This window comes from Poeciliopsis prolifica, unplaced genomic scaffold (assembly GCF_027474105.1).
Source record: "Poeciliopsis prolifica strain line A6 unplaced genomic scaffold, Auburn_PproV2 SCAFFOLD005, whole genome shotgun sequence".
In the NCBI taxonomy this organism is placed as follows: domain Eukaryota; kingdom Metazoa; phylum Chordata; class Actinopteri; order Cyprinodontiformes; family Poeciliidae; genus Poeciliopsis; species Poeciliopsis prolifica.
The window spans coordinates 381,306-404,075 of record NW_026562380.1 but is presented as its reverse complement, the minus strand read 5'-3'; the positions used below and the strand labels follow the sequence as shown (position 1 = coordinate 404,075).

General features: G+C 36.1%; 1 protein-coding gene across 1 annotated transcript in view; it reads left to right on the top strand.

Annotated features, from left to right (window-relative positions):
* LOC129359787 (adhesion G protein-coupled receptor A3) overlaps positions 1–22,770 on the top strand; it is a 169,491-nt gene that overhangs the window by 10,191 nt on the left and 136,530 nt on the right. The window contains exon 2 of the mRNA XM_055029671.1: positions 11,014–11,085. Coding sequence (XP_054885646.1) covers positions 11,014–11,085 — 72 coding nt within the window. The remainder of the gene's footprint in view (positions 1–11,013; positions 11,086–22,770) is intronic.

The following is a 22,770-nucleotide window of genomic DNA, read 5'->3' as shown; positions in this document are numbered from 1 at the left end:
CTAATAGTATTCTTATCACTCAAACTACTTTGTTTTATGTATTTTTCACTTTCTTATTAATGTGGGTTTTTGTGTAGCACCTGCAGCTCAGAACTTCAACTGATATTCATGTTGTGCTCTCCCCTTTTTTCTGTAGAAGTTAGACCTGGCAGTGGATTCATTAAAGCTAAAACCTGCTGTTAGACCCTGGAATTAAACTTTTTAAAAGTTTGACAAACTTTTCATATCAAAGAACTGAAACAGAACTAGAACCCATAAGCTGCTTCCTGAGAAAGGGGTGGGGGGAAATGAGCCAAATCAACTATACCCAGAATTCAAATTTAGACATGAAGCCGGTTTGGTTTGCAAACTTAGAATTTACCCAAACATCAGCAGGTGCCACGGGAAGCTCATCACATGAATAACACATTAGTTCTCAAAATGATACACAACCCTGATGGTATTTCAGGTGTGTGAAGGGAAACATACTATTTGGGAAAATATTGAATAAGATGCCCTCTCTTGGTGTGTAGAGTGATGTCACTAACATTTTAGTCTAATCTGATAAATTTTTTCTGTAATGAGTAAAATCACGTTACGATTTCTAATCCAATAAAAAGATTAAAGTTACGTATCCAAGTCACTGTTACTATTTTCACCATTTACTTTTTGCTTGCTGCTCATAATTAATATTTTATCACATCTTTCTCTGGAAGGCATGATAGTAAAACAGCATATCTGTCATCTGAAACTTTGTTTTTAAAACTTTATCTTTCCATATTTGTGTCTTTATAGAACTAGTTGACATTATAATCTCTGCTGGATTGGTGTGTTAGATCACTGCAGTGGACTGCTTCTGCGGGAGCTATTTCTGTTTCTGTTTCCCTGTAATAATAATCTCCAGTCAAACATGTATGCTGCATGGCAGCCAGAATGGTTTGCAGGGGGGAGAACTCTGGTCAGACCTCCCAGAAATATCCCAACAGTGGAGGGGGCTGAAGAAGCAGAGTTTATCTGAGCTGATATCAAATCTGGGGAAGGAGAAATATAAATTTCATAAAGTTTACCTTTGATTCTGTTATTGTGAAGCAACAATAATGTTTGGTTATTTTTCTTTGCCTCTAGGAAGAAGTTTATTGTTGTTATTGAGTCATTTATTTTCTTCATTTTTGTTAGTCTAGGTCAACCGATCCACTTTTGCAGTAATTGACCAAGAAATGAAATTCATTTTCAGAAAAATGATTCAAATTTTATTAATTAATGAGAGAATTATTTAGTTCTAGTCAACTAAACCTAACATGAATTCACTAAATGAGTTCATCTAAAGCGTAACATCCTGAGGAAATGGATTTCTAAGAGCCTTTCACATCTTCACGGTAAGTAATTTCTTGCACCTGGGTAAGAGATGTATTTTGCAGCTGGAGCAAAAAACTCAGGAAAATATAGAGTTTATGGTTGATGATCATTCTATTTGTTTAAAAACATATTGACATTTTATGATGCTTGTATTGTTGTGTCAGACAATCGTTGGTCTTAGACTGAAATAAACTGTTCATTCTGTATTTCAAATCTGATTCTGTCCTTGTCTACAGAAATTACCATTTTAGCTTTTCCTCATTGATCATTTTTAGACACTTTTAAGCAATCACATTTCAGTGTTTCTTTGAGATATTGTTCAAATAATAAGATCCTAAAGAAAGAAAAAAAAAGAAATTAATTCTTGTACTTTTTTATTTACATGTACAATAGCATGGAAAAGTTTGCTATTTTTTTCCACCAATTTCAGGAAGTGAAACTCATTTGGCTTCATCACACATAGAGAAACGTTTCAAGGTTTTATTTCTTGTAATTCTGAGGATTGTGACTTGCAGTTAATGAAAATCCCAAATTCAGCCTGTCAGAAAATTAGAACATTGTGAAAAAATAAAACATCAGAAATTCATGGTGTCAGCCAACTAACTCAGAATACCTGCAATGTTCCTCCACAACAGGAGAATAAAGCCTAGAATTAAACACACTTTTCAGAATCCTGAAATGTATGTCTATAATATCATATGTGCATTGATATTTTGTGATTTTGTTTCACTTTTCTTTGACTCTAAATGTTGAGTTTTTATTATCTGCAAGTCATAATAATCAAAATTGCCAGAATAGTTGTAGCTATTTCACTTTTTAAAATAAAGCTGTATAATGGCTTTCACTTTCTTTTATAGATGTACATGTGTGTTAGATAATTATGTGCCTTCATATTTTATATGAAATTTCCCACTTGTCTTACAACAGAATGCAGCATCTCGCAGTCTACACAAGCTACATCTTACGTATTTCAGAGTAAACTCTTATTTGCAAGTGTTTTAAGCATTTTAGTGTTACAAGGGAGTTGGGTGTTTTTGCAGTTTTGATATTGAGAATCAGTCCTTTCATCATTTTTTACACAATTTATTTATTTATTCCTTTTTTTTCTTTCACTTTAAAAACCTTCACTTTTAAAGGTTTGAGAGAAATTCTGTCTTCTTGGAAAATGACAAAAATTACTGTTTTTATTCTTCTGAACTTTTCCTCATTTTTTTCTGGTTGGGCTCTGTAAAATGTTCTCTTTCTCTTGACCTCAACTCTAAGTCGCACTTAGTTGATTTTAAAAGCGAGAGAGAGAAAACTGTTGTAACAGCCAAGGCTGTAGAACTTAGACAAAAACAACCACTGGCTGCACAAAGATTATTCTCTGATCTGCACACACCAACATTGTGCAGACAATTTAGCATAGAACTGAAAATAAATTGGTTCCTTAGGGATTTTATTAGCAGCTGTTCAGAAATCAATTTCTTCTCTCTGAAAGAGGTCAAAGATAACAGTTTGTAAAAATTATTGTATTTTTATTGCTATTGTAAGAAGTAAGGTGTCATTGTAGTTTTGATTTTTTTTGTTTTGTCTTTTGATAAATTTCATATAATTAATCTAATAGATTCCTTTTCTTCTTTTACTTTGAAGAACTTTTAAAGGTTTGTGTGAAATTTTTAGCTCTTTGACAGACAATATGTTACTCTTCATCTTTTTAACCTTTTCTCATTTTATCTGGCTGAACTCTTTAAAGTAGTCTTTTTCTTATTTAACTAAAAGTTGGACTTCTCTGATTTAGAAACAATATCTGTCCAATAACTAATCAGAAATTAATTTATTTAGATCCATTTTCTTAGTGACAGATATCAAAGACAACAGTATAATGGACAAATACTTGTATTTTTGGCAAAAAGCAAGGCCGTTGCTGAAAAGGTTTCATCCAGTTAATTAAATGATGGATATTTTATTAAAATCTGGATAAAAAAAAAAACAAAAACAAAAAGAAACAAAACTTTTGATTAGTTTGTTTTGCATTGGCTTGTTTTCAGATGACTGGATCAACCAAAGTTTTCAAAACAAATATCTTTTGGTCATGTAATTTCAGATATTTTTTGTATTTTACAGAATAGGTTAATATTATTATAAGTAATATTCACTGGAATTGTTTGATTGTATTGCAAAATTATTTTAGCAGCAGTAGGAATAAGGGGTATTTAATTCAAATAAAATCAGTTAAATAAATATATATGTTTAGTTTTATATTTTGGTGCATTTTTATGGAAGTAGCACTTATTACTCTCCTTATGTTTCATACATTAAGTTGTCACTGGATTGTGTGAAATCGATAGAATGAGTTAAATCAGCAAGTTACAATTTTGAAATACCTTCAGAAAAATGGCAAAGAGTTGAACTAAGACCATTTAAAAGATTTAAAATTTTCTACCTTATTGGAAGAAATTTATAATGAAATTATTTAATCTGTGGCTGGAACACTGAAAGCAGTGACATGAGCCATTTGTTGCAGTCCATAGAGACAATACTGAGTCTGTGCACTGCTCCCTTGTTGAAAGCGGCTTATCTACAGAGAGCACAATTAATTATATAAATAGACAGTTGAAGGGCTCCTCCAGAAGTTTGTCATAGGCTGTTTACACAATCTTCAATTTGTTTTTGTCTTTTTTTTGTCTGGAATTTCCTGGACATTACACAGGACCTGAAATATGTATGCCGGGGTCTGCAAGCAGATACAGATATACAGAGCAGCACAGGACACACTTGAGTTTCTGCAAACATGACCAACTGAAAGCCTTTCTGTTGAGAGAGTTGAAGCAACAAATGGAGCAGATGGGAGAGAAGACACAGAATGCAGAGGACTGTTTTGGTGTCTTGACTTTTTCCCAGAATACCGTTACTGTTTTTATGTGTAGACCAACACAAAGTAGCACATGCAAATACATACACATGGAAATAAATAATTTATGCTTTTTTTACATTTGTATTCATCTACTCTTTCTCTGTTATCCCTACATAAGCATCATAAAGACTAAGAAACAGGAGACATGTCATATTTAAGGCTGAGTTGAAGTTTAAAGCACAGATTAATTTACATAACAATATTGTAAACTTTAAGCATCTCACAGAACTTTATTCATGATCTGAAAACAAAGCATGTTTGAACACTCACCTAAACTACAATGCTGGTCATGGGGAGTGTGAATCATAAAGTAGCCTAAAGGCCAGTGGTAAACCAGGAAATTGGCCGTAAACGTGCCTCCACATCAAAGCATATTCATGTGAAATCTTTGACAAGACTTGAAAATGTATATTCATCGATACTTTATATCCAGTTTGATTGACTTTGAGTTATACGACAATGAAAAAACAGTTCAAACAAATAAATCAAGACATTTTCACTTCACATTTTTATTCCACTTTGTGTTGGTCTAACTATGTCACAATGAAATACATGAAATGTTGCAGCATTACAAAATGCTAAACGGTTAAGATTGAATATCTTCAAACAGAGCTAAAACAGGCTGTTATTTTGATAGATTGTGTCAAAGTATTTCTTTGACTGTTTAAACTTTTTCTCCTCCCATTCGGCCGACTTCATGCATGTTGAGGACTGGTGCTGCAGTACAAACTCACAGAAATGCAGTCATATAAGCTACAGAGACGAATTTGAGAGGTATCTTGGGAGAAACTTGACTTACAGAGCCTTAAGAATAAAGTATTGTTGGCTAAGAATAAAGCTTTCTGCTAATCTTATCACTAGTACTTTCATAATTATTTTAGTGATGATTTTCAAGTTGTTGAGGTTGGAATGCCTTGTTGCCATTATCATAATCGTTTGCTCTCACAGTCAGAAGAGATATCATTGCAAAATAAAAAAAATTAAAATCTGACACAGGTATGAATAATTTTGCGTCTGACCCAAAATTATGACACCATTAATATAACTGTCTGTTTACATTTTGAATACAAATTAGGAGCCGAGAATTTAAACTTTTGGTTCCGTTGGTCTGATATTTCATTCAAAATACAGCTGTGATTATTTAAACTTTTTTTTTTTCATGGTCTTGTTGGAACAAATGAACTCAACACAAAAAAAAATCAAGTTACATGATCCCCAGATTTTAAAACCAATCACTTGCTGCTGTGATGAGCAGGAAATATTAAAATGCAAAGAGGCCGACTTTACAGGATTTAAGGGATCTGCTGCAATTACCCTTCAGTCCGATGCGTTAGTTCACAATATTGGTGAGCAAAGTCAACAGAGTAATTAATGCAAGGGACTTCAACTATGGGTTAGGCGTTTTTCTTTGTCAAATTTCACTTTCCTGCTTTGATCACTTAAAATGATCAAGAATAAATCATAATTTAATGCATTTTTGCGAGTGATGTCTTTAGATTATGAGATGACGCAAATAGGTGCATCTGAATGAATTGTAATATTAGTAAATATTTTTTTACTTCAGAAATTCAATTCCACAAGTATATTTTGTTTTAGATTTAGTGCAAGCAGTGATGTACTTGCTGCTGTGATTAACTCGAAAAAAATAAAACACTTCTTTTTGTACTTTAGTATTTTCAAGAGTAGAAGTAAACCAAACAAAAATGACTTAATTTGTAAAAAGGCTACTTGGGTGCTAAGTACTGGCAGTACAGTTTCATCTGATTGAATTAGAGAAAATGATGTAATTATACGGACAAAATATAAAATTATGAGTAAATGTAAACCACAACTTGACAATACGGGCATAAGCAACAGACTTTCATATCTGTTTTCCACAAGATACAATATTTAAACCAATATTTCTAGTAAATAATGTACACATTAGAACAGTCCAAAGTACTTCCAGTGACCATAACTATTTATTTACTGTTTGTTCGGTTTAGCATCCAGGAGTTGACAAGGGAAATTTTAGTTAAAACACTCTTGTTAAAGTGAAATAACTTGTCGTAGCCAGAGATTGTGCCCAAATACTAATAGGAATAAGACTTATTCATAAAATGTTACTCAAGAATGCTGCTTGTTTTTACCTACCTCTGCTTGTAGATAATGAAAACACAAAATTCAAATTGTTTCTCTTGTCTGGAGGATATTCACAAAGTCCTTGTTCCACTGACATTTAGCACTTGGAAAGGAAAGCTGCTGTGCCTTGCTACCCTGCAGTGGGAGAACTTGCCAAAAGAAAGCAATGCAACTCTTTGGTCAGCAATGTTTCCTCCAAACTTTTGTTCAATTTAAGTTCAGAACTCTCCTTGCAGCAGATCCACTGCTTTGTGTTCTGGAAGAAGGATGCCAGCTGCCAGGATATATTGACTTCAAAGGTATTGGACTCCATGTGAACCCAGTGAAGGCAGGTCAACTGTCCACCTCCACTGGACCAACAGAGGCCACTGCAAACATAAACTACTGCCATCCTTGAACTGAGACCAAATCTAAGACTAGAGAGGAGCGTTGGGGGTATAAAAAATAACCTCTCAACTTAAACAACAAGGTTATTACTGTAATGTTTTGCAAATCAGCTCAGATTTTCTGGGATATTAGGGGTAAATAATAAGTGGATGGTTTGTGCTTTTACAGGCAATCTATTCTGAAACTCTGATGATAAATGTCTCTTATCAGATGTCTATGCTGTGGTGGAGTTGAAAGATTAACCATATTATGTGTGTTATGTCTGACTGCTAAATTTTTACATTTGTTGTAATTTCTGAAACTGTAAAATAATTGTTTTGACTTTTAGCAGCTTTTAGCAAAAATTGTTGCTGAGTATAAAACCTACATTTTCATTACCATAACCAACATAAAATGTAAAAATTCATAAATACAATGTGTTAGGGAGCTCCAAGGATTGAAATGCATGCACTTATTTTGCAGGGGAAAACAATTGCATTAAACGGGTTAATCTTAAAATGTGTGATGGTTTCCCTGGAAGACAGATGTTCTTGGAAGCTTGTATCCAAATTTCAGATTCAACTTTGTGTCCATCCTGATTTGAAGACGTAACTTATTGTTATGACAACGAGCAATAGTTGCTGAAGATCCTCATTCCTCATACACATTTGATTGTCTTGTTAGATTAGGACAAAGATGCTCACACACTGACAAACATTTAGCTGGCTGATTTTGCTGCATTGAGAATCTTCACCTCAACATTTTCAGTGGACACACTTTCACTCCGCCCCCCTGGCAGTTTGGCCAGCAGTTTGTCCACTCAGCACAACTCATTGTGGAACCTCACTGCTTAATCCTAGAGTTAAAATTGAGTATACGTTTCCTTGCAGCTCTAACGAGTGCTCTGTCGTCACAGCGGAGGCTAGCGACACATCCCAATTACCCCCCAAGCCCCTTTTCTAAACCTGGCCAATTATTCCCAGAGCCAGGCTTGTTAATGGAGGCCTGTGCAGGAGGGTGATGGAAGAATCTGCCCTTGTGAGAATCTGAGAGTGGGGGTGGTTGTTTGTTGACAGGAGATGCACAACATCACACATGCAGAGGGGCGCTCAAGGCAAGCTGATCACATGGGGCAGGATGCTATCCACAGAGCTAGAAAGAGAGAGAGAGAGAGAGAGAGAGAAGGAGAGAGGGAGAAAGAGAGGAAACCGGACTGCAGTGGATGATTCAAGAGTTGGCTGCAACAATCAATATTTCAGCAGATATAAAAACCAGAATCATCATCCTGTGTGCATTTAAAATGATTTGAAACTTGGGTCCAGAATGAGCGCTATATTTATCATTAGCTACTGGCCCTATGGGAGCTTACCTCTGTAAGAACTAAATATATTCTAGAGCTGACAATACCGTCGCTACTTTCTGGTACTAATACCAAAATGAAAGTCAAAGTAATGAATCTGTTGGAAGTTATTCATAAATGGTATTGAAATTATTTCAGTACAGAAAACGACTTTGGCTTTAGATCCAGTTTTGAAAGAATCTTAGAAGTTGTGGCACATATTGCTTACATGGGACAATAATTGTTTGTTTTTAGCCACACTTTGTTATTCTCGATGTTAATTTTCTGAGTTTGGAACGTTATTATGGTTAATTGAAAAAAAACAATAAAACCAACTAGGACATTTTTATTGGACTTTTATCTACAGGATGTAGCTTTAGTTTAAAAAAGAAAAAGTCACTTTGTTGTGACAGCATTATATAAGACAGACTATAGCTCTCAGTACAGTACACTGCTCTGAGTACTAATTACAGAAACACACAACTTGGTTAGAAACAACCAATCGGAGTTACGAGGCGGGTCTTAACGTTCTCAGTCATGCTTGTTCTCTGCTATCCTGCAGCGTCTTCCCAATAGCAGAGCCTGCCAGGAATGCTCAGGTTAGTTAGAAAGGCCACGGTTGATGGCAATTTTCCTGTGACAGTAACTTGGTTCTTTGCCGCTAGCACATTGAGCAGCGCATACACAAGATTGATCGACAAGTTTATACAAAAATGTTATAAAACTGCTTTTCTGTCGTAAAAGTAACACTGTAGCTTTAAGGGATAAGAGTGCAATGTTGGAAATCATATTGAACACGTGAGGGCTTAGCACGGTCTGATTTAAACTTGGGACCTTCTTCTTGCAAGGCAACGTTGCTACAGACGGTGTCACGTTACATCCAGCTCCCCATCTAAAGCTCCTTATTAAGGCCATTGTTGAAAAACCTTCAATTAAGGAATTATCAGTAAGTTATTGACTGTGTTATCATAGGAAACAAAAACGTCCTGTTTTGTGTATTGGCATTTTAAAGCAGGGTTTTTCTTTATTTTCGATGTGAAGTCTTGTTGCATTCCGTCTTGTTCCTACCTGTCTACCTCTAAAGGCCCTGTGAGTTGGTGTGCTCAGTCCAACATTGACAGCCGGAGAGCTATAGCCTCTCCTTGTGAGATTTCAAAGCAGAATCGGACTTTTGTCTGTGGAATGTCTTGCCTGAGCTGCAGGTTGCAAATAGTAACAAAACGCCTGATTATATCCACTGAGAGTTTATTTCCTTCGATGGCAAAATTTGCTATCCTGATTCTGATGTATGAGATTTTGGTTTGGATTTGGTGTGTCAGCTCTGTTGTGTTTTGAAGGTGTGATATACTTGGGAAATTTAGCTGAGCATTGTTGAGGTATCAGAAGGGAAGGCATAGTATGTTCTGAGTATGCGTTTGTTTTCCTTCCTGGTTTTTCACTCTGTTGTGTTCAAGTTTGAGAAAAAAAAATTGAGCTGCAAGACCCAGTGGGCTGAATAATAAGACAGGATTGCTTGCGTGCGTGTGTGCGCGCGCGTGTGTGTGTGTTTTTGGCTGTCAGTGAGGACTATTTTTCTATTTTTGTCAGACTAATGCATTACTCAGAGAAACATACAGTTTATCATTTTGCAATCAACACAGCCATAATTCATTCAAAGCAAAAAAAAAAAAAGAAAAGAAAAGGAAATGCAGAGACAGCTGCCACTGAAATGATCAGAATAAAAGCACAGATTCTCCTGAATATTAATTCATCACCTAAATATTCTTGTTGTGTCTTTCATTGATTCAGTGTGGTGATGCTGTCCAATGGATGACTGAATAGTGCTGAAATGGCGTTTCTGCGAGAACTGCCACTACACTGATATTTTGACCTGGAGAAGCAGAGGATCTTGGATCATTACCCGTTTTAAACAGAAGCAGCAATAAACAAGTCTTGAACGTGGCTTGGATGAGTAATTTACATCTGCAGCCTCATCAGACTTAAATCCTTATCACTCACCAGCATATCCAAATAAGAAAAACAATTCATCTGCCATTTGATCACAGTTAAAAATGGCATGAGTTGGTTACTGACATCAAGGTAAACTAAGGATGTAAAAATGTACAGTTTTAATACTTTGATACCGTTCTCCTATTTTCTATTCCACTGGTGCGAATAAAACCACCTGGAGAATGCGACCCGGATGCACTCCCTTCAGCTGTAAGGTCCGAGGTCAGAAAAAGTGCAGCTAGCATCTCTGCAAACCCCCCACATTCTGGTCATAATTGTCACATTTACCATCATACAAAATTACAAATACTGCAAAATTCCTAAATGTGTGCAAAATGTGGCTCATTTTGCATACAATCTTGAAAGATAAAGCTATTATGATTCCTCTTAAATATTTCTATCATACCATTCTGATTGCTTAAAGTTCATCCAATGAAATACCAAAGAGAGTGCCAGAGAGGCTGGAGGGCTCTTAAGCTGAAAGGTATGGAGTAATGTTGCTCCAAACTCAACGAGAAATCTTTATTTAAGTGTTTTGGTGATATGCAGACTCATCAAAAAGTGCTTTAACTTCACACCAATAGGAAGCTCTGACACAGATAAAAAGTTAGCCAGTTGGTGCAAATCATAGGTATTTATTGTTTTATTTTTTCACCCCAAGTGGTGCCTGAATAATTTAACCATTTTTGATACCATTAAATAGTATCAACAAATCTTTAAAATCCCAAAAATAGACACATGCCCGTGAAAATAACTTCCACCTAATTCACCAGATGAAGGCATTCTGAAAGTATCCGGCTGTTCTTCACAAGTCATTTTTCACTTAAGGAAAAAAAAATAGTGGTGTTTTAGTGTTACGGGACGTCTTGCTGTGAAATCTTGTTACATCCCTATTATAAATGTACATCAGCTTACTCGGTCTGTCAGCTCACCTTGACTTCTTCTTTTCCCTCTCCACTTTAAACAGAAACCTGAGTAACAACAAGATCTCGCTGCTGAGAAACGGCTCCTTCTATGGCTTGGCCGCCCTGGAAAAGCTGTAAGTACTTAAATCAAGCACTCTTAACTGCTTTGTCCTCCCCAGAGTCCTAGTAGCTGTCATCACGACAGGAGTATTGTGCTTTTAAGCTGTAAAAAGGCAAACAGGGAACACGGTGGGAATTAGGAGATCTTTGTCAGTTTCTACCCTGCAGGAGGCTTTCCTGTGTTAAAAAAAAAAAAAAATCATTTCCCTTGTGCTTGACTTGCACTGCAGCAGTAAAACATCTTACTTGGGATAAAATGGAGCATTATTTGAAAGACTAATGCGATGCAAGATCAGTGAGGTTTGAAGGCGCGACTGACGAGCCATGTCCATGTCGATGAGTCTTGTACCGCATGCAGAGTCCCAGAGGGTTGCATTCATGAAGCCTGATTATAAGCTCTGTGTCGGCTGCCCCAGCTTTGCCCCCTGAAGTCATATATTGATTGCTTTCACCTCCGTCCAGCGCAGTGATCGCTGATTTTCCACCTGATGGTGACACTGACATTGGCTACTGATTAGGAAATCAGAAGAGAGGCCAACACCACACAGAGCAGACAGCTTGATACCGCAATCCCCTTCAGTCGGTCATCCACATGGAAGCACACACTTACACACACACACAGGCTTCAACGGTGACTGGTGTGAAAATTATGATAGTCAGTTTGGTCCCTGTCTCCCTGACTAGCTGACAGCTCAATACACACTGGAATATTGTCAGTGGAATGATTGTGTCCACTTTCTTCTCCTCTTTGTGACGTTGGTGGACCTATCAGATGATGTCACCCGTCTCTCTGGGTCTTATTAGTCGCATTGAAAATATGTACTTTCATCCCTCCGGCTCCACTGCAGTAATGAATGGCTGGCTTTTAAAGGGGCTCGGCCAAATGTTTGCTGTGGCCGCCCTTTCAGAGCAGCGCTTTGTGTGGCCTATGCCTCCTCTTGGCCCGCTCCATGGACGTGTTCTGTTCGTCCACTTTTCCCTCAGGCAGCGTTTGGCAGAAAGGCGTCTGTCGCCAGCAGACGATGCAAAGCCAGGTAGCCACAGTGAGCTGAAAGTGGCAGCCAGATGTTCCTTCGTCTGCCCCAGCTGACCAGCTTTCTGCTTGGACGGTTGGCTGGATGACTGGACAGGATGGTAGAACAGAATTGGCAGCTGATTGACAAGTCTAATAGGGCGTGTGTTTGCACCAGCACTGTAGCAGCTAGCCCCAGTACAGCTAAACAAACACACCTTTTAAAGCAGCAGTGGAAAATTAGCTTTTCAACAACATCTTTTTATTTACTACTTGCATTAGTCACACCGTTTTCTTATTTATTTATTTTTTCATGAGTCGTTCATTATGAGGAATTATTTTCCTATCCAAACCTGGTGGATGTAATAAAAATTCAACTGTGCAGATCAGTCAACATACACTTTTAACCAACTGTTACAGCCCTTGTTTGCTTTTTAATAGAGTGTGCCAGTCAAAACTGCAATTAGTGAGTGAGCATGTAGCATACGGTAATATACAGTGCTGAGCAAATGTCTTAGGTCATTCCTATTCAAATGTATAGTTCAGTAAGTGAGATTGTTTTTGTCAAACATGGAGAACTTATCTAAAGCAGATTATGAAAGTTTTTTCATCTGGAGAAAAGACTTCTTATCAATCTGTCTGTCTGTCCCAGTTTGAGCGCAAACATTAAATAAAATACGTTATAACATTTTTTTATTTTTAATATTCTTATTTCTGTGGTCTTTTTTTAATTTTCTCCTCCATTTTATGACATTAGCAGGTGCTCATGATGAAGCCAATGAAAATAAAGAAAAGTTTTATGTTCAAAGAAAACAGTGAAAGACTTTCTGCATATTTACTGATGACTTTAACACTTTCCCAGACAGTCTGACAACTTAAATCATAAATAAAGGAAATCACTTTTGAACATTCGTGTTGCTAACATGAAGTTTAACTGTAACATTTATCTGTCAGGTTGACATTAGCTATACAAAATTTGGAAAACTTTAAGTTGTAGATGTTTAATCCACAACCTTAAAAAAAACAACGAAAGCATCACACAATGGTACAAGCATTAGCTAGTCTTACATGTTCACCATTTTATATATATATTTTTTATTGGGACCACATTAAAAGAAATAATCAGAACTCTCTCTTCCCTTTATGTTGGTTGCTGGATATCTTTCTGCCTTTCATCTTTCCAAGCACAAGCGTCGCAGGTCCTTATAGTAATGTTTTATTATTCTCATCATAATTTTCCTCATCACCATCTGAGGTCAATATAAAATTTGAGTTCTCTGAGGAGAAAAGCTTCCAAAGAGATTTATCTGGGTACAGCAGATAGTGTCTTCTTAAATGCAGGGCCCCTGTCTGTTGGATGATGGCCTGTATCCCCTCATATGGACACCGGCCCATTACCGTCAGCCAAAAAGAGTCCCACAGGGGCAAAGCAAAAACAAAGCCCATCACTGTTCTCTGTTCAGTACACAGAGTCTCGTTTTATCAAAGGTTCCCACCGCAGAAGGCCTCACTGTTAAGGGCCTGTGTGACATCGATGAGACTGGCATAGTTTTCAGTTCTCGTGCTAATTCTGTTGCATTTTGAAGCTTCTAAAAGACAATATTTTCTTCAAAAAGCAAATTTGGACTGAAAACACAATTTTAAATAATAAATGAAAGACTCAGTCTGAAGGTCAGATTGTTGAAGCAATGTCAAATATTCCTTGAGCAGAAAACAAGATATTTATCTTTGCATTGGTCCTGAACCTTTGCAAAACTTGTACCGATTCATTGTTTCACATGACATTAATTCATTCCTAACTGAAAGGAAATGCCGTTTTTTCCCCTGCCTGCCTGACCAAACATTATTCATCCAGCCACAGGTATTTGAAGTCTGGCTGAATGGACAGAAGTTGCTTCAACTCAGGGCAAAACAATATCAGAATTCTAGGTGGCATCTGCAATAGCTCAGTGGATATCAGAAGTGCAAGGAGCCGTCTTTCCAAAGTTTTGCAACTCTCATTTTTACAAAGTGACGTTTACTCACTCTTCCTCATGAATGAGTGCCTGGGCGGTGATTGATGGAGGAGTGGTACATCGCTGAAGGATGCATCTTTCCAATGGTGTTGCAGAAAAATGTGTGTACAAATGCAAGACTATATGCTGAATATTTGGGAAAGTAATTATTAATTTGGGAACTATAAGTCAAAGTGAATGTTTCTTAGAAAGTGACAGGTGAGAGGTTAAAAGATGGTGTTTTTGTTTGTTTATTAGATCATACCTAATTTGCCTTTATGTAGTAATTTAACTATCAATAAGAATTGTAGAAAGTAGAAATGGAAAGAAAATCCAATATTTTTGACAAAAAGCAAGCTGGTATCAGATCAGCATAATATGATAATCAATATGATAAAAATGTAAAATTACCAATGTATTATGCTGATTAAGTAAATGAGTATTAATGGTACATCCATGGAACAAAGTGGCAATTGGTGACCAATTGAGATGGTTAAATGGATATTTTTGTTGAAAAAAAATTCTTTGGGAAATCTTTGATCACTGATTTATTAAAGACCCTTAATTTATTGCTACTTAAAGTTAGATTTGCATTCAGTACTCTCTAAAAATCTTTTTTTTCTTGATTGATGGAATGTTTCTTTCCCCCTTTGTTTAACAAAAGACAAATATGATAAAGCCTTATATAGTCCAAAGTTCTGTTTAGAAATATAAATAATTTTTAGTGTATCTAAATCTCTGACCAAGTTTGCAGAAACATTCAGGGATTTTTATTTCTCTCTCCTCTCCTGCTGCTGGATGTTGTTGATCACAGATTTTTGCCTGCTATTAAAAGCAGTAGCTGACGAAGCCAGTAAACCTGAGTAATAATTTCTTCCCACCTTGTCCTTTGTTTCTTTTTTCCTTTTTTTCTGTTCAAACAAAAAAAAAAAGAGCAGGATGGATTTAATCAAAGTCAAATAATTGCTTTTATTCTCCTTGACATTTTGGTTGGTTTTGGTACAATAAACAGGACAGTGAAACTGCTGCTACAAAGAAATCTTCCTCATGATTTCAGAGATTTACTTTTCTTTTGACCATATCCTCTAAAATTGACTCAGATGGTTTCATGTGACTGTTGTTAAATGTTTTGACAGTGCGCTTAAATGAGAGTGACTGCTTATTTTTCCGACTATTTTTGGAGCAATTGAAATGAAGAAAGTCAGAGCAAATATTTTAATGGGCAAGGAGGAATAAGCTGCTCTCCAGCAGTGTTTGAAAAATGTTTACTCGTTGCTGAGAAATGGATTCAGACTGCAGAGATATTTAACAACAAAAACGCCTTTGAGATCATTTCTTTCATAAACAGCCTGGGCAAACTCCAGAAATCCGCTCCTACATTATCGAAGATTTAGTTTTATTTGTATGCATAACTTGAAGTGACAAATCACTTTGTGCTTTGTCTCTTGCCGTGTAGGTTAAAAAAAATAATTAGCACCAGAGTGATGTAGCTTTTCTTTAAGTAATGTGTATTATAGGAAAACAAACATGGGAGACTCCATTGCCATTTGATGGTTTGTTAGTGGTGGTTACAAAGCTGTCATAGTGCACACACATTCACTCACTTTAATTGGACTGACCTGTCTGGCTGTTTGCCTTCCTTCTCTTCTCGGTGAGCTTTTAGCACATATTTACCATTCATTATATAGTTATCCATCTCTGTTAGGGTTTAGGTGGATGGAAATAAGGGACAGGCCTTCGTCTGCAAATTGACCCATGAATGTCCAACATCATTGCATGGATTTAGATTAACTTATGTTGTGTGGGTTCACCTTTGCCGTCAAATGTGTTTGATGTCTCTTTTTTTTTTGCCTGCCAAAGCTCCGCAGTTACTGTATGTGATATCATAATCATTTGGATATTGGTCATATCACATGCCTCTAAGTGAAACATAAACCTCATTGGTAGATGTTTTTTCACATAAATTAAAGGAAAAGAAAGTTTTAGAAATTGCAATTTAAAAATTTATATATCCAAATGTCCCAGTGGTTGTTATTAATATTTTTGCCACTTTCCAGCTATTATTGATGGCATACTCTGTGATTGTGATGTAGCTCACCGTACCCATAGACATCCAGGAAGTCGGTTGTTATGGCAATGATTTTCGCTCCTGCAAATAGTCGGGGGTCCACTGTAATCAGATCCACTTTAAGCATCTGGCAAAGGCAGCAAATGGGTGGAGAGGAATTCTTCATCAGTGCAGATAGAGTGTCTAGATGAGGTTAAGCAGCGTTATTATTGAGTCATTGCTCTGACCCTTGAGTGACATTTAATTTCCATAGCAGTGATGCATATGCAACTGATGATAAAATATTTTCAGATGCTCAATTTTATTGAGTTCCACTCTTGTATCTTTATTGTTCATCTCTGAGGCAGAAGGCAAATGCACAACAGTCTGACAGTGGCATTACAAAGTATAAACAAACACAGCACTTACTAAAATCTTTAGCTTTATTCTTACATTCATTGTCGGACAATCAGAGAAGGAGAATCATGCTTGTCTTCTGGTGATGAGACACAAGCAGCCAGATATAAGTGAAAGAGTTCAGTTACACCCCAAAGGGAGAAAAAGAGTAAAGAAGTTGGAAAAGGAGAACATTTTTTTAATAAAACCTCAAAAACATGGGATAAAGATATCTGAACAACATATAAGAATCTATTATTGTTAAAACAGTTCAACCATAACATATTATGTATACCTAAGCTCTCCAAGCATAAATTATTTTTATAACGAGAGTAATATTTCCTTACCAGCCTTTAGATAAAATGCAAACCTAAATTTTGCCCTTTCAGTGACAGATAATGAATATGCTTCTGTTCTCAGGGTCACTTTGCTCAGAAAACTTTATGCAGGCTTAGATATACGGTGCAATTTAACAGAACTGGGAAACACTTCAGTAGCTTTTTAAACATTAAGTACACATTGTGCAGTTTATACAGTGAGCCGCTACCGCTTCTCAAACAAGAGTCGCATGGGAGTCGAAAATGGTCATTGTTTAAACATTCATCTCATTTGAGCGACTCCAGCTGTTTCTACAGATACGAAGGCCTGGCCTGCACGCTGTGGTTATATTCTGTTTATATGTGCAAAGGAGTGTTATAAATACTCACACTCACCACATTTTTGTTTACTTCAGCTTAAAAAAAATTATGTTTTACAATACATTTCCTTAGTTGCATCTTTGAAAGATTTAATCCTGCTGTTAGCTGGTGCAGAATAGTAAACATTTTTTAAAATTATTATAAAAACTTTCTCTAACGTTTTTCTTTGCTCCAAAATTGAGAATTATTTGTTTTAGCTTTCATTTAATTGCTGAACTTAATCTCAGAGTTTGTGCTTTTGAGTGCATTTGCTTAATGTGTCATCATTTGCTTTTGTGCCATCCTGCTAACAGCTGTTCTCTGTTTTGTGTGTTGATGTTAATTAGTTTTCTGCCTGCTGGGTTAGACCTTAGAGATAGATACTTTGCTCCGCTGGGATTGCATCATGAACGTGTTTCTAGCAGATGGATCCACTTACTATCATGAACTCATTATTATTGCAGTATCATCCTCTTACCTTTTAAAAATGAGGAAAAAATTAAACCTTTTAATATAATATTTATTTAGTGGGAAAAAACTTGCATCAGTTCATTACCAGAAGCAATTTTTCTGGTCTTACTGTAGTTAGCGCTTTGTACAAACCTCTTCTGCCATTAGGTCATCACTTCTCCTGAAACATTTCACAAGGTTGGAGTTAGAGCTGCAAAATATGTTGCAAATTCCTTGTTTTCACAATCTTATGGTATGTAATGTAAATGTATGTTTCAAATGTGCTTGAAATGCAATTATCAGCTATGTTGGCACCTTGCATTTAATCTCCATGCCTGTAATATGTGATGATCCCTTCTTAATCCTGCACAAAATGTTTTAGGAGGACTTGAAGTTGTTCTGGTAAGTTAACTAAACTGCAACTAATTTGTTTGCTAAAAAAAATAATTTTAAAAAAGATCTCAGTGCATGCAACTTTTTGAATAAAAAATTATGTTGAGGTGGAAATAGTGAAAGACATCTTCCTATCAAATTTCTTCATCATAAGATGTATCACCAGAACTTTTACCAAAAACATTCCCTGTTGCATATTGCACAGAATAGTAAGTCTTAGTAGGCTGTATAATATGCAAAGAAAGGAAAGTTTGATGATACTTTCTTCTTTTCAGGTCAACGTGTGTAATTGAAATCTCAAAACCCACTGGACATGATGCAGTGTGCATGCCAGTCCTGTAGGGGGCAGTGAAGCTTTGTTAACGTTATGATCCAGAGGCATTTTCACTACTCTTTGCTTGTATGGAGATGAACGTATGATCTGGTGCATGTAATCTTCGTGTCTTTGTTGACTGTGTGGCAGGTTTTGCATTATCACACCTAATAGTGGTAAATTTGCATTGCATTTTGGAACCCCTTGTCAAACCTTTGCGTCTTTATCCGGCAAAACGTTTACCATGGACACGAGGGGCCAAGACACAACTCTTCAGTGGTTGTTCGTAAATAGGGTTGAAAGCACAAAGTTCTCGTTTGTACCTTTACGTGCACAATAAATTAAAATGAGAAAGTTGTGGGTTTGATTCCTTCCCTTGTACCACATGTTGATGTGTTTCTGGGCAAAATATATTCTTACACGTTTGCTGGCATATTTGGTACATACAGCATAATTCAGGGGTACTAAACCACACACCACAGGTTCCACCAATCTAGTTTCTGATAACGGATGTACAGCTCATGCTAAAGCTTTGAAGACAAAGCTTTAGCTTAGTCTTCATTAGCGATTTTTCATTAGCGATTTTTTTTATGCTAAGTATAGGATCTGATCTCGGCATATTCAAAATGCTTTAACTTGAACAAAAAGTTGTCTTTAAAATAAAGAACTCTTAGCAACTGTAAGTTATATTCTTGCTTTTCTTGCACATATGATAATTACATAACATTCACCAAGTTTTTGAATTTTCTCCTTATTTGCATTCTTATCAGCTCCAGAGCTGCTAATTCTAATATAAATGCTCTGAGAAATGCAGCTATTAAAGGTTAAAAACATTTCTAAATACTATGGTAGTTTCTCACTGTTGCTTTTTCTGAGACATTTGAAAAATGGTGCTTTAACATAATTGCTTTGTTACATCGTAATTTAACAAGCCTTTAGTTTTGGTATTGAAGTTGGCCATCAGTCAACGTTCATACACAGCCATGATTTAGACCTAGACATTTTGTTTAGGTTTAGATAATGCAACACTGCAAAAACACCAGATGCCAGGAAATAAAAAAGAATGAAGGCTGTCTTATTAGATCCACAATATTTATTTTTTTTCAGTTGTGAAATTGATGTAACAAAATCAATATACAGGAAACATTTTTTTTCTTCATTTGAGAGATAAAACTTGAGAAAACAGTGATAAGTATGAATTATTTGCATATTGGTACTGAGCTGGCAGACGGAAACAACACATTTCATCGAAATTTTAGCTTGGCATTTGAGCTGCACAGACTATACACTGTTTTCCTTATTTCTCTAGAGATGAAGTACAGTTTGCTGTGATAATAGTAAAATGTCAGTAGTCCAGCATGAATTATAATTTTCAGCCACAAATAAACATTAAGCAGCAGTACGACTTTTGAGGTTCTTTCATAAGGGAGAGAAGACGTACTACAGACCAAACGCTTCCGAGAAATCTGAGGGACAGAGTTTAAGTTGCATTTGTAGATATATTGGATTTCTGGGGAATATTGGAAAACATTCAACGCAAGAGTTGTTTTTATATTAAAAACCTTCCTTTTTAATCTAGAAGACGTTGAACCTTTTAGACATTACTTCAACAAATAATGTTCACCTATCTTATATATTTATACATTTTTTTGATGCTGACTGATTAAGCTTGCACAGTTCTGTTTTGTGGATAGTTTTTTTTTTTGGTGCTTTTTAAGAGCTGCAAATCAATTTTTTATTTTGAACCATTTGAGTCGATTTTACTTTTTGTTCTTGAGCAATTGAGAGAAATTTAATACCAAACTAAACCTGAAAATGATAAAAGAAAGCATCTTTCTGTTATCTGGAAACTTTCCCAGATGCTGAAACTCTGCTGCACCTTTGAAAAGCATGGGCTGACTCCACAGATTTTTTTCTCTACAGTTATTGTTACTCTAACAATTTAGCACAACTTCCACCGTTCCAAATGCTTTCACGAAACAAGCAGAACTGTTCTGTTTTCTTTCCCTCAACACTAAAATAGCTGGTACATACAGCTTTGGTTGATAAAACCAAAGCATGACTTTTATCAACACTGTACCAGAGTTCCAGCCTGATATCTAATGCAAGAATGGTGTCTGGATCGGGTTCGATGCATATATTAATCCTGTCTCTAGTAATATATTCTATTTATTACATGAGACATCTTGTTGCAGATGGAGTTTCTAAAGAACAATTACCTTTCTTTATTCAGCACCAAACTCTAAGGAGTTTACTGACAGAGGATGTTACGGATCATTTCTGATCATTAATCATGGAAAAGGATGTAAAATCCACTTTCAGAAAGTTTCCTCTGATTGTTCAAGCATTTGGCACCATACTGTTGTATTATAGTGTGAACTCTACCCATCCTGGTCCAGATAATGACATGCAATCATAGTTCATATTTATTTGAAAACCTTTGCTGGCACAGATCAGTCAGATGCTAATGGTGTTCCCCTCGGCGCCAAAGTTTATTTTATATGGGTTTTTTAAATGCGGTTTCATAAAATCTTCAAAACAAAAATGGTGTCAGTTTCTCAGTGCAAAGATGCTTTTTGTTCTACAACTGAGTCAGTAAAGAGAATATGCAAGAATATTATGTAAACATTTAAAATAGTTGTTTTGCTTTGATAAGGAATCCATCTTGACTTAATAATGCTCCTGCAGTGATGCATTGTCTTTGTGCAGACTCACAGAGCAGTGATCTCTGCCCCATGTCAAGGCAATAAATCGATGAGAGGCAAGAATTTTGAGTATTCAGCACATTCAGGGATGGCAGACAGTGCTCCAGGCCTAATCACTTGGCCCACTTGCTTTTTTTGTAGCATATTATGTACGATCAAAGAGAGAGGTAGGTGCGAACAAAGTGGGAGATAGCCGCAGACTGACCTGACCAGACCTGGTGTTCAGTTTCTCAGGAAGACAACTTTCCTGTCCTTTCCAAAGTATGCAGTTAGAATAGAAACTCCAGGAGGCTGCCGATTGAAAATCCTCGGTGATTCTGCTAAAAAGTCAATCAGCAAAAAGAACTACTCGTCTCAGCTTCAAGGTCAAAGCATAAGTGACATTTTTTAGATATAGAACTTTTGAAAATTGTAAAATAAATGTATGAGGTGCGTTTCACTCATGCATGTCTTCAAGATTAAGCAATAGCTGAATGGTTATTTGAGAGTCCTAACATTTCAAGTCCAAAGAACCTTTTGTCATGGAGTAGACAACATATCACACACCATTAACCAAAACGTTACATGTTATACTTCTAAAGGAGGCCTTCATTTTCATTGATATACATTACATTTTCTACACTAACATTGCTTGTCATATACTTCCTGGAAAGCTACAGCTTTCCAGGAAGTGCAGACTCACAGTGCAAAATACTGCTGTTAAGTTGTAAAAGATACTGGTCATCTTACTGACTGTACAGTGCTTTCATAGACTGTACAGTGCTTTCACAGATTTTCATATACTTCCTGGAAAGCTACAGCTTTCCAGGAAGTATATGACAAGAATGTTTTTTGTTGACTCATGCATCAGAGAAAGACTTCAGTCATTCAATTATAGTCAGAAGTTTGTATTACACATATGCAATGGCATTTAAAAATCAGAGTTGGGTGTGTAATTCAATTTCCTTTGGGAAGCTGTGTCTCGACCATAGGCTTTCTGTATTCACAAGTTTCTGACACAATTACTTCTGAATATTTGGCAACTTTTTAATCCACAGCTTATTATAGTTGAGATTCAATTCAAAATTTTAATGTTGGCCTTTTTCTTCTGTCCAAAATCAATATCAGATTTCTGGTGGAATAATCAACTGTGTGTGTTTTAACAATATATCAGATTATTTGACAAAAAGAAAAAAAAGTTTAGTATTTCATCTGCTTAGTAGAGTTAATCCATGATGCTGCAATATTCTTAAATTTCAACCCCTAATCTTGGCTAAAAACATACTTTTTGTCACTATGTCCAAATTATTACATTTCTGTTCTGTCTGACTTTGTTTCCTTCAGAAGGTTTGAAAAGAATTCAATCAAGCCTGATGGTGTCAGTTTTGGATCTGTTTTTTTTTTTTTTTTGGTCCACATTCTGTCTGTTGCAATGACCATGATTCTAAATATGCATTAAATCTGGCCAAGATGAAGTATGTGGACAATTTTAATCTCAGCTATAGTACAAATGTGCTGTTTTGAAACTCTTTAACTCTTCAAATTTTGGCAAAGAGTCACCGGAGTTATGTCAGAAATCAATAGTCGATCAATGCACATGACTAGATCATGTTTAATATCCAGCCAAGTCAATAACTTTTATTTTCACATTAAGTATCTATTACTTTGTTTGTTGGGAAAAATAACCCAGAAAAGAAGAGTCTGAACTCAGTTTTTGAAAGAAGCACAACCAG